The sequence below is a fragment of the Schistocerca nitens genome, chromosome 12, assembly GCF_023898315.1.
Source record: "Schistocerca nitens isolate TAMUIC-IGC-003100 chromosome 12, iqSchNite1.1, whole genome shotgun sequence".
Taxonomy (NCBI): domain Eukaryota; kingdom Metazoa; phylum Arthropoda; class Insecta; order Orthoptera; family Acrididae; genus Schistocerca; species Schistocerca nitens.
Window position 1 is genome coordinate 172794254 of NC_064625.1, and position 24173 is coordinate 172818426.

Consider the following 24173-nt stretch of genomic DNA (forward strand, 5'->3'; position numbering starts at 1 on the left):
AACATCCAGAGACTGGCGTATTGTCATCAATAAAAATTACATCGTTGTTTGGAAATGTGAAGTTCATGACTGGCTGCAGATGGTCCCCAAGTAGCTGAACACAATTTCCAGTCAATGATTGGTTCATTTTGACCAGAGGATCCAGTTCACTCCATGTTAACACAGTCCACATCATTATGGAGCCATAATCGGCTTGCACGATGCATTGTTGACAACTTGGGTCCGTAGCTTGACGGGTTCTGCGCCACATGCGAACCGTATCTCAGTTCTTACCAAATGAAATCGGGACTCATCTGATTAGACCACGTTTTCCAGCGGTCTAGGATCCAACCGATACAGCTACGAGCCCAGGAGAGGCACTGCAGGTGATGTCACGCTGTTAGCAAAGGCACATCAGTGTTGCCCGTTAACACCAAATTTCGTTGCATTTTATGCACTGCTCTAACGGATACATTTGTTGTATGTCTTACATTGATTTCTGTGGTTATTTCGTGCAGTGTCACTTGTCGGTTAGCACTGCCAACGCTACATAAATGCCACTGCTTTAGGTCGTTAAGTGAAGGCTGTTGACCACTGCATTGCCTGTGGTGGGAAGTAATGCCTGTGGATCTTGAAATATGAATTCCTCAACAAGTTCTGAAATGAAATGTCCCACACATCTAAATCCACCTACCATTCCACTTTCAAAGGCTGTTCATTCCCGTCATGCGGCCATAATTGTGTCGAAAGCTTTCCACCCGAACCACCTGAGTACAGAGACAGCTCTGCCAATGCACTGCCCCTTTATACACAGTACTACCACCATTACATATACACATATACTATTCCACGACTCATCTCAGTTCGTAATGAAATTTGTGTCATTGACAACGGCGAGTACATTACCGTTCAGTGCGAAATATGGTTGCAGATCCGAGAGACCTGCCTAAAGTGATATCTCATCACTCCATTGCAGATTCCAACAAAGGTGAATTATTATTTCTATGTTTTTCCGACAAATCATAAAATACCCAGAATGAAATTAAAACTGTATGCCAGACTAAGACTCAGGAGCTTTGTCTTTCTCACGCAAGTGCTCTACCGACTGCGCCACCCAATTGTGACTCACGACCTGTCTGCATAGCTTTACTTCTACCGGTACCTGTGAAGTTTGGAAGGTACGAGATGAGGCACTGGTGAAAGTAAAGCTGATCATTCGTGCTTTGGGAGCTCAGTCGGTAGAATGCTTGCCCGAGAATGGCAAAGGTCCCGAGTTCGAGTCTCGGACTGGCACACAGTTTTCATCGGCCAGGAAGTTTCGTAAAATATCCGGGTTGCAGTATAATATATTGACATCACATCTAGTCTTTGTCAGATGCTATGAATTTTTTATTGTACTCGTATCAATCCAAAGACTGTTAGTCCTTCTTGTGCAAGATTGTTTAACGCCTGCATAGTTACTGTATCGTACATTCATTTCAACATTCTTACAGTATTCGAGCCTCGGTATCACTCTACAAATTGTAAACCCCACATTTCTCTCCATTACTAAATTGACTATTCCTTGAAAGCCAAGTATCTGTCCTATTGTCCCATCAACAGACCCCTTCAGTCAGGTTGTGCCACAAATATGTTTGTCCCTGATTTCATTTATTTCCTCCTCGTTAGCTATAAAGCCTAACCATGTGATCTTCAGCAGCCTTATATTACACCACATAGCAAAAGCTTTTGTTCTACCATTGTCTATTTCAGTATACTCCACATTGCACCTCCATATAAGACAACACTCCAGCCAAAGACTTTAATAAAAAACTCTTTTTAACTCTTAAATGTAATATTCCTTCCAAATCTTTTATTTACATTTAACAAGTAAACTTGGCTAAACTTTGCAATTGCTGAATATGTATGTAAATTGGAGACATGTCCTAATCTCTTCCTGCCCCTCTCCTCCTCCTCCTCCTCCTCCCTCTCAATGTTTCCCCTTTATATATAATATACAAATTGATACATTACACGTGCTAAAAATATATGTACCCTGTGTCCATCCAAATGTTCATTACAGAAACTTGTAATAATATGTAGTAAATCAGTTAAGAACTAATTGAGATTTTTGTTAAAAAATTTCTCCTCTATATATTACATAAATATTTATATATTATATATATTTAAAAAATATAGCACATTTGAGTGAGTGTTTATTACAGTATCATGTAAAAATTTGAAGTAAATGTCTGAAGAGCTTTTTGGAAATTTTGGAACAATGTTTTCCCTTTATATATTACATATATATTTATATATATTAAAAATATATAGCCTATGTATGTGTTCATTGGAGTTATTGTGTAAAAAATTTGAAGTAAATCAGTCAAGAACTTTTTGAAGTTTTCTGTAACACCATTGAAAAATGACATATATATTAGTATAGATGTTAACTAATTTATGTTCTTCAGAATTTTTTCCTTGCTATTGTCAGCTTGCTTATTTTTATTTTTATTTGTGCTGTTGTCAGTTATTTTGCTGCCGAAATAGAAAAATTCATTTCCAACTTGCACGCTTTTATTTCTCGATCAGTTTCCCTCAGTGTCGTCTGATCTAATGTGATTACACTCTGTTACCTGCGTTTTACTTCATATTCTGCTATATAGGCAGATATTGTCCTTTGGTACAAATATGTCACTTGGCTAGAAAACACGCTGTGCTGAAATTCATTTCGAGTCACAAAAGCACACCTCCTCTTCATTTTTCATCATGAGCATGATTTTTCAGAAGTACTCTTAGCTCTGTCTATCAATTCTTGTAAATTCTGTGTAAAAGTATGCCAATTTTGTTATTACACAGCCCATAATTTAAGTTTTTGACACTTCAGCACCTCAAGAAACAAACCACGTCACCTCAAGAAACAAACCTCATCATTGGATTTGTGAAGAAGGGAGATAATATCTGAAAGGAGAACTGTGTGAAAATTCTCACCTGAAGTTCAGAATCTTCTAGCTACTGTAAATAACAGTGTGTGAGTGTGCATTGCCACGAATCAAGAAAATTTTGGAATTTTTAGATCATGTCGAGTGTGCTTAAATCGTTAATTCCTGTATGTCCCATTTACGGAATGCTGTCCCACATTGCTCTAGGAAACCAATTCATTATATCATGATAGGAGAAAGATTCTGTTCATCTCTCTGCTACCGATAATGCATGTCCAGTGAGACTGTTTGTTTTACAACCATTTTAGCAACGTGCACCAACCATCTACTCCTGCACAAATGACCTGTTGAGTGCTACTGATCACCACAAGCATCTCTTTGCAGACTTTCACAATTTATAGTCAGTTGACCCGTATTTTTGATAAATGCCTAATACGTTAACTAATTTTTTAATTAATGTATTCTTTATACTCAGATATTTTGTGTAATGCTGGTGATGTGTGTTGTTTTATATTACTGCTTTAGTCTGTAATTGTTGGAATTTTTCAAGTCGAGCATCTGTATTCCAGTTTGTGTGTATGGGTGGAACGCCAAAGCGCATGGAGCAGTTTGCGTTCTACATCATGAACGAGATCGGGCACAAGCTGCCGACGGGCACGACCCTGCAGGACATCAGCCAGTATTCGTACCGGTACTCCATGTACAAAGTGGGGCCTGTGCTTGCTGTCAGTGTAAGTATCCATTTAACAATACTAAATAACTTCTCATATTTGTTAAGTGCGCTAATATTCAGACAGTAGATGCTGCAGACAGCAGTTTTGTCGTTGGTGTTGTGACTTCAAAACTGTGGCTTTCTTGCTAATTTAGTAGGTTATTTTTAGCAGTGTACGGATTAGTTTTCTGAGTTGCTTGCCTCTTGTTTATGTATACCTTGACTCACTTCACATTCCTGAGCGACTAGACTGGATGAAGATATGTGGTGAAATATTTGTCACTTCTATTGAGTGATTCTTAAGTGTGCCATTAATGTTGTTTCCTCAGTCAGTGTGATTGAATTTTGAAAATATTGGCAGCACGGCATGGGCATCCCTTCAGTCGGCATTCTGCTGCACGAGATGATAAAGCTGATGTACCACGCTAAAGTGCGAGACCCAGTATTTTTCCGCATTGGCACCTGTGGCGGTATCGGTGTCGAGGGTGGCACGGTCATCATATCGGAAGACGCAGTCGATGGCATGCTCAGACCTGTTTTGGAACTGGTAAGTAAAATAGTATTTGAGCTTACACAAATTTTGTATAACAATATCATGAAAAGGAAAGTTGCTACACACCATATAACAGAGATGCTCAGTTGCAAATAGGCCCAACAAAAAGACTGTTGCAAGTAAAGCTTTTGACCAATAAGGCCTTCGTAAAAAATAGACGGTGAACACACACGCACACACACTTGTGCATATGCAAATCGTACACGAGACTGCAGTCTCGGGCAACTGTAGTTTGCGCGCCTATCTGCGACTCGGCATCCCCACTTTGTGGTGAGTAGCAACTTTCCATTTCATAATAGTGTTACATTTCATCCTGGATTTTCCATTGTTTGACAAATTTTCTGTAGATGCTTGGTAATGTTTTTCACAGTGGTATGGAGCAACGGTTAATGGTCAGGATATACAGTATGTTAAAGATGAAAGCAGCTCTATATCAATAATATAAACATTTAGTCATAGAAAAAAATAATTTTATTTAAAATTGGATTGTACTTTTTATAATTACAACAATTTAAAAATTATAGTATATGTTGAAAATTGCCAACCTGCACCTCTATTCATTTTTGTATTTGTGAAGTAACATCCAAACTCACATTCGGTAGGACTGTAACATTTATGTTGTATCATTTAGGGCAGCCTGGCCAAACAGCGTTGCACGAACCGTCGGGCCGTTCCTGCCAAGTACTCAGAGTACAGCAGCAAGTGGGACTGAGGGGGTCACACTTTTTACATTTACGAGTTTTCCAACGAAAGCTGTTTCTAACGCTAGCAAAATAAACACTGGCAAAATATTGCAGTTCATGCTCTGCAAAGGCACACGTACATGTCAGAGAAGTAGGACCGTACTGTCATATGTAATAACTGAAACTTTGTAGTCTTGTCATTATAGCAGATAAAAAATAAATTGAAACTCTCTCTCCCACTAGTTGAGGTATTAGATCTGTAAAGCAGTTTTGAATGCACACAATATAGTGAGCATTGAAATTTGGCAGCGTGGTATAGTAAAAAAGGCTTATCATGAGCAAGAAGACACCACATTGTTGTTGCTTTCAATGTTCCGATCATACTTAAATATCTGTGATGAAGAATGCAATAGGTGGTTTGATCTAATCAGCATTGATTTTGTGAAGGAGGTGTCTAATGTGCAGTTATCCCTTAACCAGTGTGGCACTAAGCAGTCATTCTTTGCTGATATCCTAATCTTGGTAGTTGCAACAGACTGATTAGAACAAATTACATTGGATGCTGTGTGTAGGTCTTCTACTTATCGATGACAACACTCCCACATTGGACTCAAAATGCAATTCTTTGTCTTATGGGAGGTCACTATCTACTCATCCCGTACAGAGTGTGTGTGTGTGTGTATATTGTTGATGAGGGCCTTACAGGCTGAAAGCTATAATTGATGTGCCTATCTGAGCATCTCCGCTATATGGTGATTAGCAACTTCCCTTCTCATAATATTGTTACATTCCATCCATTCTGTACAGGATTTCAAGAAATAAAATGTCTTGTGGATCCCAAATTGTTGCAAGCATTTTGATTAGATACTATCTCAACACCTTGTATGACAGTTTCGTTGCCTCTTTTATTGTGCAGCTTTCCACTTGGCCTCGCATTTCTGAGTGGACCCATTCCACACATTCCTGCCACAGAAAAATCTGAGTTAATCGCCAGGTATTGAAACCGAGACCTTGGCATGATTTGCTGACAGTGCTAACCAGCAGAGAATAGAGACAGCCCAAGTACAAAAGATGATCCTGTGATATGACACGGGTGTCTGGTCTGAAAGTAAATGTGCTGACAAGCACCTCAATAGTTGCCACAATTGTAGTAATAAATGTATCTGGGCAGATTAAGTTTTCCTTTTGTTTACAGCCTCAGGGAAGCTTACTTTTTGAATAACTGTACTTCCTTTTCTGCTTCAGTCTTTATGAAGTTGGAATTATTCTTACGAATGGTATAGTTTTACCTGATAATTTAATTTTGTACTACATGCAATTAAGTATTCTGAGTCTTGTTTGGCTGCAGCCTGTTCTAGGGAAAATGATACAGCGACCAGCAAGACTGGACAAGAAACTGGTGTCCCACCTCAAGAGCATGGCTGACCCCGATGACCCGTATGACACAATCACAGGCAGAACAATGTGCACTTATGACTTCTATGAAGGTAAGAGTCTCAGATACTGTTTTGCATCAAATCCAACTCTGTTTATCATTAGGGCCTGTATTTTAATGACCTAAAAAAACAGCCAAATATTCAAGCATTTATGACCTAAAACTTATATAAATGTGACCTTAAAAATAACATTTAACTTTATATAATTTTATTTAAAACATCCCTGTTCATTTTTTTATATCATGTAATATAAAATCCACTTCTGAACAATATACATACTTTTTGCAGTATTTGAAACTATCTAGCACCTATTTTGTTTGGGGGGGGGGGGGAACATGGGGACATTGAAAACACCCATCAGAACAATAATACTATGTTTTTTACTACTGCAAACCACTAGTTGAAATTATTCCAAATTAATTAACATGTCCTGTCAGTCTTCATTATCTGCAGAGCTGCACTGGATTATAAGGCGCATTTTCGTTTTCCATTTTCATTGATCTATGGTTGTCATCAAGAATAGTTTGTACCTGGAAAAGCTCCTTTCCACATCACAGAATGTCACAGGAGCACATTTGAAGGCGGTGAGGTCACTGCAGACCAGTTATGGCTGTACATACTGCACAGTAACCAGGGCACTGCACAGTTCAGAACCAGCAGCTTCCAGTTGTGTGATGGCCTTTGGCACTACTGAAAAGTTGGTGTTGGTGTATGCCAAGTTTCCAGAAAAGGTATCTGTAAAGACCACCTTCACAGCTGTAATAGCATAGCACTCAATTCATTGCCATCAGGCTCACAAAAGATTGTTGATATTTTGGTGTAGTTGATGCAGTAATACTCAGCAGCATTAAGTCAACCTCCCTCCCTCCCACCCCATCCCTTTCAGGGACTCAGCATTCATTAGCCGAGAATGAGCTCGGCGACAGCGAGGTACCTGAGCTGGGGACTGGTAAGCGCCGCCAGCTCTCCGGTCGTACTTCGGCAACCACCGTGTGGTGCAGCGGTGGAATGTTGTGTGCTCGGGAGAAGGAGGGTCTCGGCTTCACCACCTGGGCTTCGAGGAAGGTTCACGTCTCTATAAAAAGGGAATCCCTCAACCTCAAGATGTGCCACGTGCTGATGAGGTGAATGTTTTACCTCAACAGCCAGTCTCTAGAGAGCAACTTCTGGCGCACCTGCCGCCTCCAGTTATATAAGGCTTGCTCGAGTATGCAGGGCTCTGCCTGGGTCAATGGTTGTTTCCGTAGCGTCTCGTGGGATCCCTGTGGAATGGTCTCGTCAAACTGCTACTCCTGGTGGGACGAGTCTATCGTCAGGTAGTACCTATTCCCACTCCTCAAAGAGAGCTCGGTCCGTCAGCCCTCCCGAAAAGAAGTCTCAGAATCATAGTAACAGGGCAGTAGCGTGTCATATCACTTTCAGTGTAATCGAGCAAATAGGGGGAACCTTTGAGAAGGTCTGCCCTTTCTGTATTCACAAGGCATTGGAAGATATTGCTGGGTATCTAACAAGTGTCAAAAGACTTAAATGGAACACTTCTAGTTGAAACTACTAGTTCAAACCAAATATGTAAGCTTCTGGGATGTGAGGCCTCAGCTCACTACCCAGCCGAGGTTGAGTTGCATAACACCCTTAACTTTAGTAAGGGTGTGGTTACTTCTGATATAATGGAGGTGGACCACATGGAGTTAAGTGAAGAATGGGAAAATATGGGCATCGTGGAAGTGCTGAACTACATGAGCAGAGTCAGTGGCAAATTGGAAAAATTAGCAACATTTATTCTAATGTTTAGTACTCCGGGAATACCTGAACGTATCCTTGAAGAGTGTATCCGTCTTAATGTTCACCCGTTTGTTCCTAATCCAATGCGGTGCTACAAATGTTCAAGATTTGGCCGTAACACTACGGGATGTAAGGGGAGGGCTATGTGTGGCAATTGCGGAGGCTCAGCTCACGAATTGGGCAACTCTTATACACTTCCTCCGAAATGTGTAAACTGCTCCGGGGATCACCAGGTGTGGAGCAGAAAGTGTGAGATTTACAATGAGGAAAGGCAAATTCAACAGAGTCATACCGTACAGTGACACTAAAAAAGCTTTCAAAGCTGTACAACCTTCAGTTTTTGCATTAGCCCTTAAGACACCAATCACTAAGTGTGATGTCTCCACACAAACATGAACCACAGATTCAAGTACAAGCACGTGCACTTGTCGGTGTACCTGTGGGGAAAACACTCGACTTGAAACAGAAGTCATTCGGAAGCTGTCAGCTATGGGCTTACCATCGAAGTCACGTACCACTACCCACCGTCAGAAGCCAACTGAGCCGTCCCCGCAACCTGAGTGACCACCACCTCCTGCAAGGAAAGAAAAAGTTCCAAGTCCGAGAAAGTGGTGGTTAAACCTTCAGATTGGCGAGCTCTCTCCCTCTCTGATGGGGATTATGCTCTTAGGGATATGGACTTCCAATCAGAGGAACTGGAGAGCCAGCTAACGTTCCCCTGACCTCCCCAGTAAATCATCTCCTTTGGGGGAGAAAGACAAGAGCATCCTTTGCTAAACAATGGCTTTGACAGCGAGTTGTGTGTCGCAGTGGAATTTAAATGGATATCACTCACACTTGGAAGAATTACAGCTCTCTGTCCAGAAGAAACTGTTCTGCATCTGTTTACAAGAAACACATCTTTAAAGTCACCGACACACCTGCGGTATGGGGTTACCACCTGTGCAGGAAGGACGATCCTGCTGGATACGGGGCTAAAGGTGGAGTGGCTGTTTTCATTGATGACAGATGCCACTCCTCCTGTCCCTCTTAGCACGATCTTACAAGCAATTGCTGTGAAAGTTATCATACCATTTAATATTACGGTGTGTTCTTTGTACATTCCACCTAATGATGCTTTGGATGTAGATGCACTGGCAGACTCTTCCGGGCACTCCCACATCTATTCCTCCTCGTGGGGGACCTCAGTGCACACAGTGTGCTGTGGGGCTCGGGTACCACTTGCCCCAGGGATCAGATGATTGAGCAACTCGTCCATTCTGACAATATCTGCCTTCTGAACGCGGGTTAGATGACATACTTTCCCTCAGCTACAGTGTCTTTCTCAGCCATTGACCTTTGTTTTTGTTCCTCAGCTATTCCAGATTCATTTCAGTGGGAAGTGGCCACAGATTTACATTCTAGTGGCCACTTCCCGGATCGGATCTTTCTGCCGACTTGGCTGACAGGTTACCGTGCAGATGGATGAAACGAAGGGCAAATCGGCTGAGTTACAGTCGACAGGCTATTTTTGAACAACAGGATTGTGCACAGGAGGAGGTGCCCACATCACTTGTGAGATCCAATGGGCTGCTGCAGAATCCATCCCTCTGTCTAGTAACCACCTCAGACGATGGCCTGTACCTTGGCGGAATGGCGACTGTCGATTGGCAATCGGAGCCAGACGAACAGCTGTGCGGAACTTCAGACACTGTCCAACTACAGAAAACCTTGATGCCTTCAGATCTGCGAGAGCACGTGTGAGGCGGTGATTAAAGAATGGAAGAGGGCTTCCTTGAAGGAGTTCGTGACTTCTATTAATCGGTACACTTCCACTGCACAAGTTTAGGACCCAATACGATGGATTTCTGGCGAGGGCAGTACGCATCCCATTACGACCTTGTCAAGTAATGGTGTCTTGGTAGACATGCCAGAAGACGTGGCTCAGGTTTTAGCTGAGCATTTCTTTACTGTCACTGTGTCATCCAGACAAGCTCCTGCTTTTCAGGTGTTGTTCCGTTGGACTGCAGAAATGAGGAAGTGCAATTTCTTCTCACATAATGAGGAAGTCTACAACATTCTGTTCTCCATGTGGGAACTGGAATCAGCTTTGTCTGCAGCCACAGACACTTCTCCAGGACCTGACGGGATCCATTTTGCCGTGCTTCATCGTCTGTGCCCTGAAGCAAATGGACAACTCCTACCTTGTTTCAGTCAGATCTGGTTTGATGGACAGTACCCCATGACTCGGAAGAAGGCTATATTAATTGCATCCTGGAAACCAGGTAGAGACCGTAGTGCCCCTAACAGTTACCGGAATGTAAATCTTACCAGTTGTATGGGTAAAACTCTTGAACACATGGTCCGCTGCCGCCTCGTCTGGCTGCTTGAATCCCAAGGTCTGCCGGCCGCGGTGGTCTCGCGGTTCTAGGCGCGCAGTCCGGAACCGTGCGACTGCTACGGTCGCAGGTTCGAATCCTGCCTCGGGCATGGATGTTTGTAATGTCCTTAGTTAGGTTTAAGTAGTTCTAAGTTCTAGGGGACTGATGACCACAGCAGTTGAGTCCCATAGTGCTCAGAGCCATTTGAACCATTTGAACCCAAGGTCTCCTGAGCTGTTTCAAGTGCGGTTTCGGGTGCTACTGTTCCACCCTGAAAAACTTAATTCTACTGGGGACAGTGATACAGGAGTCCTTCTTACATCGAAATTGTTGGGTTTGTGTGTTTTTTGGCCTTGAAAAACCAACTTCATGAATGGGGACTACGTGGATGCCTGCCACTTCTTATCCAATCCTTTCTCAACATCAGCGTTTTCGATATCGTGTTGGCGATGTCTTGTCTGACTGCTATGTTCAAGAGAATTGGGTCCCTGAAGGCAGTGTTCTCAGTGTCACATTGTTTGCCATTGGTACCAATTGCATTTCCTCTGCAGTCAGCAGCCCTGTCCAAATGATATTTGTTTGTGGATGACTTTGGAATCTTTTACTCTTCCTCTGATCTGACGACAATGAAGCAGCTACGGTTGACCGTGGCTGGAAACCTGCGCCAGGACAACTGGTTTTCAGTTCTCACTAGAGAAGACTACTTGTGTCAGTTTTAACCGTGCTTACGGAAGTTTTAACAAACCTGCCTCCTGCAGTTTTATAGGGCATTTGTTTGCTCATGTTTAGATTATGCCAGTGTGGTCTACTGATTAGCCCCTACTTCTTGCCTCAAGATGTTAGATGCTGTCCACAAAGAGGGCATTCGGATATCAAGTGGAGCCTTTTGGACCAGTCCAGGTCAGAGTCTGCGAGCAGAGGTTGGTGAAACCACCATTCCGGATTGGGCGACAGGTGCCAAAAATCTCAGTCACCTCAGTCTTGGCGTTTAGTGCAGTGGTCCGACCCACCTTTGAACGGCAGTTCAGGAATCGGCCCAGTGTGAGACAAACTTTTGGGATACGTGCTACAGACTGTTGCAGGGACCTGGATCTATAGGACATCAAAATACACAGCCAGGGATGGAACACATTGCTGCCTCGGTGTCTTCAGAGGCCCAAAGTGATTTTAAGCTTGACGCAGTACAAGAAATCTCTTACTCCAGATTATGTTTTTACAACTTTGTTTTCATCCATTTTAAGTACGTGACACAGTTTTATCGTTGTTTATACAGACGGATCCCAGCAAGAGAATGTCCTCGGTTATTCTGCTGTTTTCCCTGATAGGGTTTTTAAAGTGTCTCTTCTGGAACAATTTACAAATTATCTTGTGGAATTATATGGCATCCCGATGGCTCTGGAGAGGGTTGACAGACATCGTCGTGCAAGGTTTCTTGTCTGTTCCGACTCTCTTAATGCACTGCAAACACTTCACTCCTTACAGTGGCTTCAACCTCACGGCAATGAGGTGATCTTTTGCCGGGTAGCTGGCCACGTCGGGATACAGGGAAACAACAAGGCTGCCAGGGGAGCGTGTCAGGATGTTGCTGCCCATCAATGTCCCATTCCGTTACACACCACCATCTCGTTTTCTGACACATGCGTCCTGTGTCAGTGGGAGACTGAATGGTTGCAGGTGACAGAAAACAAACTGCTGTCGCTCAAATCGACCACAAAGGCGTGACGGACCGTGTCAGCCTCATCGCTGGAAGGAGGTTCTGCTTACCGGACTGCACATTGGACATAGCCCTTTAACGTATGCCTTCTCTGGCTGGAGGATCCACCAATCTGTGAAGTTTGTGGTGTGCCACTTTCAGTTCAGCACATTTTGGCAATGTGTGTCCTATGTACTGTTATTAGGGCAGCCCTCAGTCTCGATGGAGATCTGCCCACCATCCCTGGTGATACTGATTCCAGTGTTACAAGAGTGGTGACATTTTGTGAAATGTCAGGCCTCATCCCTAAATTGGTGGGGAAGGGAGGCAGACTTTAAAACATTGTAAACATGTGGGGACAGCCCTCATCCCCATCCACAAGATTAGCATGTTGACTTTTCATCAGGGCACTGATGACCATGATGTTGAGTGCCCCTCACCTCAAATCATCATCATGATCATCAAAACCCCCATTGTGTAAGAACAGACTGGGTGGGGGCAGTGTAAATACTTGTTTCTTGAATTTCTGCACCTGTAGCAGAGCTTTCACATAGCTTTTCTTGCCACAGTAAATTAATTTGTCCAGATCAGGGTAATTTGATCACATCTCTTCTGCAGCTTGTGTAACATGTGTGCAAGGCAAGTGTCATAAACCATACTGGGTTAGTGAATATGAAGCCCTTTGGTTGCTTTAGCCATGCATCATCTGTCACTAGCAGCAAAACATTCTCTGTTCACATCATCCGGCCAACATAGCTTCATAGAGTTGTCGTACAAAAATTACAGTTATCGAGCTGTTTACTATCTTGAGAGCTTCACATGTTAGGAGGAACATTTCTCCAGGCCTGTCAACTTTTAGAACACCAACAACAAAATTTGCAACATAACATCCACCCACATTGATGATTTCACCTGTGGACACCCAGACCTTTTGGTCAACAGCACTAATTCATATTTTTTTGACACTTCCTCATAGCACACAGATGAATAGTTCTTTTCCCATGTAGATTCATCTGGAACTGGATGTGATGTGTACTTCTCCGAGAACTGTTTGAGGTGTGGATTCTTCAGCTTCTCCAATGCAAAGTTGTAAGACTCCATTATCTCACAAAAGTCCTTGGAGAATGACTGCACAGTTGAAGACGGAGCTGTCTATCCAATTAACAGCAATTGTCTGTCGTCATTTTCATAACTTCTCGCTGCTGTGTTTGGTAGTATACAGTGTCATTGCACATTAAAGTACTTTTCTCCGCTGACTTTAACTTCACACAGTTTACAAAATAATAGCCCTCCCTCCCTCCTCTCCCTCCCCCCTCCCACCACCACCACCACCACCACCACCACCAGTGCTGAAGCACTTTGCATGTTGAACCAGACTCAGTTTGTATTCAGACAGAATAGTATGACCATATGTGTGAAGTTTATTACGTCAGAAGCTGTCTTTTTTTTTGTTTTGAGAGCATTTTGTTTACCCTGTGCAACAATGTTGGTGAACTGACTAGAGTGTTAATGCTGCTTGTATAGTAGTTCTAATAAATAAAGCTTATCACCTGTCATGTAGTCACTGAGCAACATTTTCATGTTTTTATTCCACTGTTGTTAAACGTATGATAAGGCAAACATTGGCAGAAACATGACCCTACTGCTGAAGAAGATGTAAATATGACTTTATACGCACAATAAAAATACATTTTTTACGCTACTGTATCTGGATTCATGCATAACTTGTTGCAAAATTCACCCTAAAGTTAAGGGAAAAAATATGACATGTCATTAATATACAGGCCATAGTTATCACGTATGAAGACTTTATTTAATACAGTGTAGACTTATCAGGTTTCTGCTCAAATGAAAAAGTGTGTTTTTAAACTAGAGATACCTTTATTTAATGGAAAAATAAGGAAGAATTGTAGTAGGTCAGCATATACAGTGATTTGTATAGGAGAATTACCCACAAGTGACATTCAAGGTAGAAGTAATATGAAAGGAAAAGAGAAAAATCCACAACACTATACCAGTAGCATATGCTATTTAAAACTAAATGTAAAATAAACTTTTGTTGGAATGTATTTCTTATTTCTCAGTATCAGTATTGATGATCTTGCACATAACAAAATCCAACATTCTACTGAATTATTTTCACATAAAATGCTCGTTATTGACTTTTTTCCAAATCCAGAGTCTCTTACCTGTGCAGTGTAGAATATTCCTGCAATGCTCTTTTGTTCCAAATAATTTGAATTGTGGTCACAGGCTATTTGTTTGAACGGGCTTCTGTGTTGCAGGTCAAGGCAGACTGGACGGTGCCTTCTGTGACTTCACAGAAAAGGACAAGATGGACTTCCTGAGTCGAATCCATAAGGCAGGAGTTGTTAACATCGAGATGGAATCTCTCTCCTTCGCTGCCCTCACTCATCACGCCGGGATCAAGGCAGCGGTCATATGTGTCGCCCTCATGGACAGATTCAAGGGTGATCAGGTAAGTGTGGCGATTCGTTTGTGTCTGTAGATGCCTGGAATGTGGACTGACAGAAATGCCCAGACACCCACACTCACACGGGCACATTCCTGTGCACACATTCACACGTGCGCAGGTGTGCATATGCAAGTGCACGTTTTTTTATCTCCACCTACATCCCCTTTAAAATGTTTGCTATATTCAGGTTTTGGTGTCCCTCTATTTTTTTGCGTTACATTTCCCACCATTACCAAACTAAAAGTTCCTCAGTGCCTCAAGATTTGTTCTATCAATCTACCCATTCATTTAGTGAAGTTATTCTGTAAAACTCTTTTCTCCACAGTGCAATGCAGTACCTTTCATTAGTCACTCAATCTACTCTTACCCTTTTAATCTTGACAATTCTTCTGTAAGACTGGATGTGGAAAGCTCCTTCTTCTGTGCAAGATTACACTCCAAATGAATACTTTCAGCTAAGCTTTCATCGTAATATATGTTCAATGTTTTGTTTACATATTTCACTGTTTCTGTCAGAATGTGTCTTTTACACTTTTACATTCAGGATCTGATTTCCTAGTCTAATTCCTCCATCATCACCTGATTTAATTCGACTATTCTACATTAATCTTGTTTTACTTTTGTTGATGTTTGCCCTGTGACCTCTTTTTCGAAACATTATGCATTCTATTCATTAGATCTTTGATGTCCTGTGCCATCTGTAAGAGAATTAAAATGTCATCAGGAAGCATGAATGTGTTTATTTCTTCTCCTTAACCTTAATTCATATTTTAAAAAAGTTGTTAGTTTCCTTTCCTAACTGTTCTATTTGCATATTGAATAACATGGATACAACCCTACCTGTCCTTTCTGAACTGTTGCCTCCCTCCTTTGACTCTTGTAACTACAGCCTGGTTTCTGTACAAGTTGGAGATAACAATTGGCTGTCTGTATTTCGTCCTTGATTTTTCAGAATTTGAGAGTGCATTCCAGTCTCCATTGTCCAAAGTCATGTCTAAATCTACACACACACACACACACACACACACACACACACAGGGTGCATGATGATATCTACTCTTTTTCATATTTAAAATATCAAAATGCAGTGTTCTAATGTTTTATTTTAAACAGATGAAACCTTAATACCGTAAGAGGATGACTTCCTTCTGGTCAGTATGATGTTGAGGTTCATTAAACCAAGACCAGACTAGTAGCTTTGGCACAGTGCAGGAGATGGGTGAAAATACTGCTTTAAAATGATTGCAGAGAACATAATTAATGACCAAATGTCATCCCTTAGTTATTTTGACTGTAATGACTAATAAGAAAACTATATGAGAGATAAATCGAAAATTTTATAAATAAATAAAAAACTATGTCTCTGGTAGTGCTTCTTCATTGAAGCAGATGCTTGTTGCTGACAGATAGAACTTTCAACAAAGAACTAAGTGCAGACTTGATATTTGTATAACAACATTGGTAATATGGTAGCCTGCTCATGGCAGAAATATATTGTCTATTTGAGGATGTATTTATAGACTTGACATCTTTGAGGATGTCTGCATTTAAACTGATATCATGTACATGATAGCTGTGTACCTAGTAGCAAAATTCATGGTGGGAGAGAACCTACATCTCCGTAAACAAACTTCTAAAGAAACTGAGACTACTGCACAATAGGTGTACAATAAAACATAGGACTTTATGTAGAGAGATGTTAAGTAAAACATGTTCAGCTGTCAAAAGGGAAATGAATGAGGACTTTAATGATGTCTGTAGCAGACACAGTGTCCAGATGTTTCTGGATGACACAGGAATAGAAGCTGAGGGTAACTAAGCAATAACAGAAATGCTGAAGTATGCAATCAAATATTCCTTTGCAAAGGCAGATCCGAGAGTACTAATCCACTTCAAGTTTCACACAGTTGGAAACAATAGTGATACAGTATGTTGTGACTCGCCGATCTTTCAAAGTGCCGCCGCACAGTTACGCGCGTCCTCTACGTGCGTTGCTGTCTGCCAGCCATGCAGCAGCAGCGCCACCTAAGTGGCCAGCCAGCCAGCGGCCGCTAGAAGTGGACTCAGTTATGATTTGACTGTTAAAAGACACACGTCTTACTCTGTTTACTTGATCTGTGACTTTCACGTATTGCGTCGTCCTTCAAATATATTTGTTCAACTTGAAGTTATAACACAGTATTAGTGGCATTGCGAAACAACTAAAAACACTAATAATGAACAGTGCCCTTAGGACTCTATGGAATCATTACCAATTCTATGCAGAATGTGAGGATGATTTAGCCCATCATCTGACCATAATATACTGTAAATCCCTCAAGCAAAAAACTGTGTGCTGTGGTTGGAAGAAAGCAGAGGTCACAAAGCTATAAGAAGTGACCCACAAAACTATGAGGCAGTATCATTGCTAGTCTTCTAATCTAGAAACTTAGAACAAATTGGGATCACACATAACCAGAATGGATTCTGGAAACATCAGTTATGCAAAACTTGAGCTTTTCTTACATGACATCGTGGATGCCATGGATCAAGGACATCAGGTGGATAGTGCTTCTTGATTTAAAAAAAGCATTTGTCTCAGTCTCACATCAATGCTCATTATTGTATAATGTAATGGAATATCAAATGATCTGCCTGGGTAGCTGAGTGCATTAAAGTACCCACTTTAGGGACACGCAGAAGCGCACTGAACCCAGATTGGATCCACCTTGCTGATTAATAGTGTCCCGGCCAGCCTGGCTGTGGTTTTTGCACATCCAGGTAGGTAAGTACTGGAGAGGTTCCCATATCCTGCCTGAGCTGCGCAACGTGCAGTCACTTTGAAAAATGATTTCATGTTTGACCATTCAATTACAGTGGACACAGACAGAAGGGGTACATGGATTTCTCCCCAGAGGACGAGCTGGCAGTAGCTTCAAAATGCCTCTAGGAGTGGAAACTCCTTCTTAATAACAGGCATTACATGGATCTGGTTGCTTCTCCATGTAAATACTATACCAGTCCTCACTGACTGGGTAAAGGGCATCAGAAAGGATGGAGGATGTAGAGCATCAAATCAAGTTAGTGATTGGATTGAAGATTTCTTGGAATGGAGGACAGCATGTTATCTTGGATTGAGTCTTTAACGGATGTAGAAGTAACTTAAGGATTTCCAGGGAAATTCATTGAGGCCCTTGCCATCCACATTATATATAATGAACTGGCAGACAATATTAACACTAGCCTCAGAGTTTTTGCAGGTGCAGTTACCTATTGTGAAGTCGTCTATCATCTCCAGTCAGTTATTCATAAATGAAATCCAACTGGCACAAAAAATTAAGCCAAATAATCACGAAAAGTTTCAGGTGTTTGTCTATTAGGTGCTTGCAAAACACAGAATGGACAACAGTTCCTTCAAGAAGATACTATTCCCTGATGAGGCATACTTTCTGTTGAAAGGCTTTGTGAACAAGCAAAACTGAAATATTTGGTGTTCAAAATATGTGAATCTAATCTATGGAGAAGACACCACAGCTGCAACAAGTTACTGTGTAATATGACTGTCGGACTGAGGGCATAACTGTGATATACTACTTCGAAGATGGTGCAAATGCATTAACAGTGAATGGTGAATGCCACTGCAACATGTTGACAGGCTTTATGGTGTGAATTGGGTTGTGTGACTGCTAGAGGTTTGGTTTCAATGAAGATGGTGCAACCTGTCCCACATCAATTGCAGCAATGGATTTGTTACGAGACATTTCTCACGACAGTGAATTGGCTACCGAGCTCTCGTGACTTAGACACCGTTGTTTCTTTGCTTTTTTTCCACAAGTATTTAAAATCTTCTGTGCATAACAACAAACCATGATTAGTCACAGAACTACGAGGCTAAGACTAGGCATGGAGTTTCAGTATTTAAGGTGCAAGTATGCCGAAAAGTTACAGAAAATTTCATCAAAAGACTGAGACTAAGTCTCCTTAGTTATGGAGGGCATTTAAGTAATATCATATTTCGTGCATAATCACAGGTAACGTACACTGAAATAACATGTAAATTACTTAATTACATCAGTAAATTTGTATTTTCTTATGCACTCAAAATATGCTTTTTCTGTGGGACACCTTACGTATCCTACTAAAGTGACTACTACCCAGTGAAACAACCTGCAATACAGTATCATTTATTTATTGACACCAAAAGTACAAGCACTGGCAAACATTGATCCAAAGACACAGTAGTAGATCCAAGATGGTTGTAGCCTAGAGTACAAGAACAGGTAGATTTCGGTGCAGCTAGTGAAGTGATGTGTGAAGCTCAGGCATGGGCCTAAGTAAGCCACCGTAGCTCAAATGAGCACCAGTTGGTGCACTGTGAGCATTGAAACATGCATTTGTGTCACTGACTCGATACAGGGAAGCGGATGCAGTTGCTAGTGCCCGATTCTGTAACAGACACTACGGACTAGCAGATGAGCCTCGATTACATAAAGTGGTGAGGTAGAAGATGGAATTAGTACAATGCTGTTTGCACAGTCACATGTCAACCACATGTACTTCAACTGGCAGCTAGGTGAGCAGTGGTAGCCACTGCAGGGGGGGGGGGGGAAGATACCCAGAAATGTGGTGTGGGAGTTACCTCACCTATGACTACAGTATCAGTGAGTTGTGACTAGTATGAATCAACTGCTGTAGGTTCTTGAAATAACAGCAGTTTTCAGGAGCGTGAAAACGATGGATCACATAGGCTCGGTTGTAGAGCAGGCAGTTAGCAGATATTGGTTCATTGAAAGGATAGTGGGGAAATGCAGTATACAATTGGGGATCTGCAAAGAAGGGCTGCACAGATGGTGACAGGTTTGTGTCACTCATGTGAGAATGGTATAGAAATTCTGTAAACCTTGAACTGGCAGACACTTGAAAATAGACATCAATTATCTTGTGAAAAGCTTACTTAAAAAAGTAGCAATAATCATCATTGAGGGAGGAATCTAGAATTGTACTACAGCCCCTATGCATGGCCCCTGTATGGACTGTGAAGACAAGATTGGAGGCCCCCCCTCCACACACACACACACACACACATTGATTTTTATGCATGTAGTTGGAAATAAAAATAAATAAATAAATGTTGTAGGTGCTGGCTCCAAAGGAAGTTCTTGACGAATGGCAGTTGCGACCACAGAAGCTGGTGACCCGCTTCATCAAGAAATACCTGACAATGAAGGGTCGACTGTCACTCGAGGGGTTTGGAGGGTCCATATGTGTGAAGAGCCCCCGCCGCTTCAAGCTGGTGCAGCAGGAGTCTGAGAATTATGACTAGTTGCTGTCAGTCGATCAGAGTCCCGTCTGTGGCTGCAGCACAAAACACGTGGCGCAGGAATCTTCCTCCGCTTCTGGAATGACTCGACGGGGCTACATTCTGGATCGGAGGGGATAACATTCCGGCTGCAGCTGAATTCTTGCAGGACTGACATCAGAGAAAAAAATAAAAGTAAAAATAAAAATGCAGCATCCTTTTTGTGGATGTTTTGCTTTTTAATTCCAAAGATTTATGTTCATTCGATAGTGGCGTATTTTATTTTCTTGAAACTGGACAGAGAACAGTAAGTGAAGTGTGAGCCTGAATCTTGTGGTCACATGTGCTGTTAGGCTTAGGGAAAAATGTTTGTGTTTGTTTGTAGCGGTCATCTGACTTATTTATATGCCATTGTTTAATGTGTAGTGTAGACTGTAGGATAACTATAAAAAATATGAGACAAGTAAGATGTTAATGCTTTCCTTTAAAAGGCTGTGTTTCAAAACTGGGTGATTGTTTTAGACTAGTGCATAATTTCACTTTTTATACTGTTATCTGCATGGTGTACAGTAGTCCGTATATTACTGTCACCGTGTGTTCAGTGCGAGATGAGCTACAGCATTCCCACTCATTTATATGAGGAGTTTCATAAGTTGGTGTTAAATAAAGTTGTTTGTTGTTTGTCATATGTTGTTGTAAAGTAGTATTTGCAAGCTAGATGCTTATAGGATTTACACTTCTTGTTAAAACTGGAGAGTATTAATGTTACAATAGGTAACAAAAAAAACTGTGGCTCATGAGATATCTGTGTGTGCTCTGGTGTATGCAATTTCTCTGGATGACATTATATAAAACTGCCATATACATGCAGAGATGTACTAAATGCCTTAAATCTGCTCACTGGTGCACAATAAGCCCAGGGTCAATTGCCAGAGTGATCAAAAAATAAATCTTTTGTTTTTATCAACCCCAGTTGTTCTAATGGTTTCTAATTGTACAGCATTTTTATATGTGCAAGTGCATTATTTAGAGACTGAAAAAATGTATTTATTAGATTTGTTCGAAATGTGTAAATTTTGTGTCATGAAGGATGTAAATAGACAGTTTCAGTATTTAAACCTGTGAAGAAATAGAAAGAAAGAAATTAGTTATTTGTACTTAGTGACACGAATATGCTGCTTGGTTGATAGTCCACTTGTGTCTTGAATTAATAAGCTCCTTTTTGTAAATGGCAATTACCAGAATATATGGGAAAAAACAAATTTCTTTGAAATCTAAAGAAAATATTGTCTCCATTTATCATTTCTGTTTGTAGTTTACAGCTCTGTGTCAGAAGTAATTGAAAATATGCATATCCTAAAAAAATGTGAGTCCTGTCCTCTGATTTCATTTGCTCTCAGCTGCAGCACATATTAGGAAAAGTACCTCCATTTTCCAAACATGCTTTCTGCTACTCTAGAGATGTATCAGTTAAATTACTGCCCATAAAACAGCTTAAGACCATGTTTGAGAATCTTGTGGACACAATTTTCAATTTTGTCACTATTCTGACATTTTAGGACTATTAGTAGGTACTCAGATACGAACAGATAAAACTAGTTGCGATAGTGGTGAAAGTGTCAAATAAGAAACACGACCTCCAAGTATTACTTAGGTTGGTGTTTACCTATAGAAAAATATGATTTTATTTTGTTCCACCTAAGTACAGATGTGCATAGGTGTTGCCAGATTCCAATTTTGTTTACTTACAAGAGAATATCACCAATTTGACCTCATATTTTAGAGAGAAAAAAAGCACACTTGCAAGGTATCAGCCCATCGGTCGATTCCACATGAAAATTAGGCCCTTAATTTGTATAGCACTCAGTTACGACCTGACTGTGCAGCTTTTAAAGATTCATGCACACCCGTTGTTTCACACTCATTCGATCTCACTGCAACCGTACAATGCCCAAGAGTGAAGTACTACACAGCGGACTGACAGCAAGACTCACACTTTTAGCACTCTGAACAAAGCACACATCAATGTCGCAACAGTATTTCATTGGATGTTGAAAGTGCTCTGATTGGTCACTGTGCAACTGCTTCGATACCAAACCTACTGAAAGACCTGCACAATAGTGGTGCACATAACTACCTGTAAAGCAGAGACTACATTTGAAGAAACTTGTTACGCTGGTCATAGTTAACATCAGTGCAGAGTTGTTGGTAAACCTACGGACAAAATCTTCAATATGCGAAAGCTACATACATCCAGTGGGTGAAAATATCTTGTTCCACACAGTGGTAATGTCAGTACAGAAACTGCAGTATCTTTAGTTCAGTGCTCTTAATTCATTGCTGTACTACTGTAATTTGTTCATTGCCATTATGAATGCAAACCTCTTAACTCACTCCACTGTACAGTACTTGAGCATTAAGTAGCTGCAGGTCAGCTGCTTACAATCGAAATTATGGCCCAAATTTTTCCGTGGGCCTGATTGCTGGGGCAGATATCTTGCAGGTGTGTTTTCTTTCTTGCCAAAATATGAGGCAAAGTTGCTGTTGTTCCCTTGCAAGCAGAGGAAAATTATGGCATTTATTTGATTCAACCAGACTTTGACTTATGATTAAGTGGAATTATTGTTTTATGAAAGTAACAAAACTACAGTCACCTGAGCGCAATGTATTTTGCTGTCAATTTCTCTTCAGCTGCCCCAGTGATATTGATTAAATTATATTGTCTGATACCCCCCACCCCTTTTAAAAAATTGTTTCATTATGTCATTACGTTCATGTTTATAGTCTATTGATCCACTGGTTTCATTGTTCCAGCAACAGTAAAGAACATTTCACCTCCACACTTGATTCCACATTGCAAACCAAGAGTCAAAAGAATCTGGCCCCATTTCAAAAACGTTGTATTGCTCAGTGTAATCTATTATTTATCACGGGGGCATCTAAAGATAGCACAAAAATTATAAAAATGAGTGACTGAAAGAGGAAAGTATAGTTTTGTAAATGCCATTATTTAAATTACATCCAAACATAAGATTAGCAAGTTTACAGCTTTGATTACATTTGTTATTTTTTGTGATCAAGAATAGCTATTACTAATATTATAAAATGTGTACATGCTTTTGACTAAGAGCCTGTCTGTGATCCAAAACAAAGGAATTTTTTGCAGTTGGTTTTTTTAATTTGCTACACATAATATGAAATAAAAGTTGAGTTGAATGTGATATATTTCTTACAGTATAATACAGAATTCACAAGAATCTGATGTCCATATGGAATAGCTTTGCATTGAGGAATATCCCCAGCCAAAACTTCCGAGGGACCATGTTTCATGTGTCACATATCATTTGTAATATGTCTTTCACGAAATAGTTTTTATTGAAAGTGAATGTGAACTTACATGAAAGATGCATGTAATTTTCAGCATTATTTTTAAAGAAATACGTCCATATAACGCTTGTAATTTAATATATACTTTCTCCTTTTGGGTCCATGTCTTTCAACTATATGGCTGTTGGATTTTCTTCTGTGGAAGGTACACAGGGTCTGGAATTCAGGCATGTTATTATCAATCATATCTGCAGTAGAAAATCACAAACTTACATTATGAGAACTAATTATTGTGTATAAGCCTAACAGACAAATGTGGGTGATAAGAAGTCTTCCTGGTTTTACATTACAGAAAAGCTTTTGAAAGCACGGAATATTTGATTCCAAATGTGTCTGCCTTCAGGGCTGGTAAACTGTTTTCATTCCAGTCATTAAGAGAGTGAGTTAATCCTTCACTTAACAACAAGCTGTATTGCCTTGCCTTGCAGTGAAATACTAAAAATTTTGGTAACTGCAGCCTGTTACATTGGTAGTGGAAAAATTATGTTCCAACTCTGTGGCCTTTCTAACAACATAAAGTCTGTTACTTGGTGAACATTCTACAGTGTTCAATTTCATGATCACCATTGGCAAAATTTTTGCTTCAAAAAACCTTTTCCCCATGACACTTCCTTGGATCTATGTACACTTGATTTCCATTCACTGTTTCTTATTCATTTATGTTTACCATTTTTTGTGGTTTCTGTTGTAATTCATTTTACCTGCCTATTTCTGACAATAGTTTATGCACTGTGTGAAACAGGAAGGGGAAGTAGAAAATTAAATGAGGGTGGGAACACGTCTTACCTTATACAAGGATGATTACATGAATTAAATATTCATATGAAGTTTATGCTTGTGTGATAAAACTTGTTCACAGTTACGTAAATTGTTCCACGTGAAAGCGAGTCAAACACCAGTAATACGAATCGGA

The 24173-nt window shown here is 40.7% G+C and overlaps 1 protein-coding gene across 3 annotated transcripts in view; it reads left to right on the plus strand.

Annotated features, from left to right (window-relative positions):
• LOC126215365 (uridine phosphorylase 1) overlaps positions 1–22945 on the plus strand; it is a 415530-nt gene extending 392585 nt beyond the window's left edge. For 2 of the 3 annotated variants that reach the window (XM_049942059.1, XM_049942058.1), the window contains exons 3-7: positions 3470–3631; positions 3974–4159; positions 6197–6335; positions 14405–14598; positions 19712–22944. In XM_049942059.1, coding sequence (XP_049798016.1) covers positions 3470–3631; positions 3974–4159; positions 6197–6335; positions 14405–14598; positions 19712–19897 — 867 coding nt within the window. In that variant the 3' untranslated portion in view covers positions 19898–22944. Of the gene's footprint in view, positions 1–3469; positions 3632–3973; positions 4160–6196; positions 6336–14404; positions 14599–19711 lie in introns of all 3 variants that reach the window. The other variant, XM_049942057.1, reaches the window with a different exon arrangement.
• The last annotated feature ends 1228 nt before the right edge of the window (positions 22946–24173 follow it).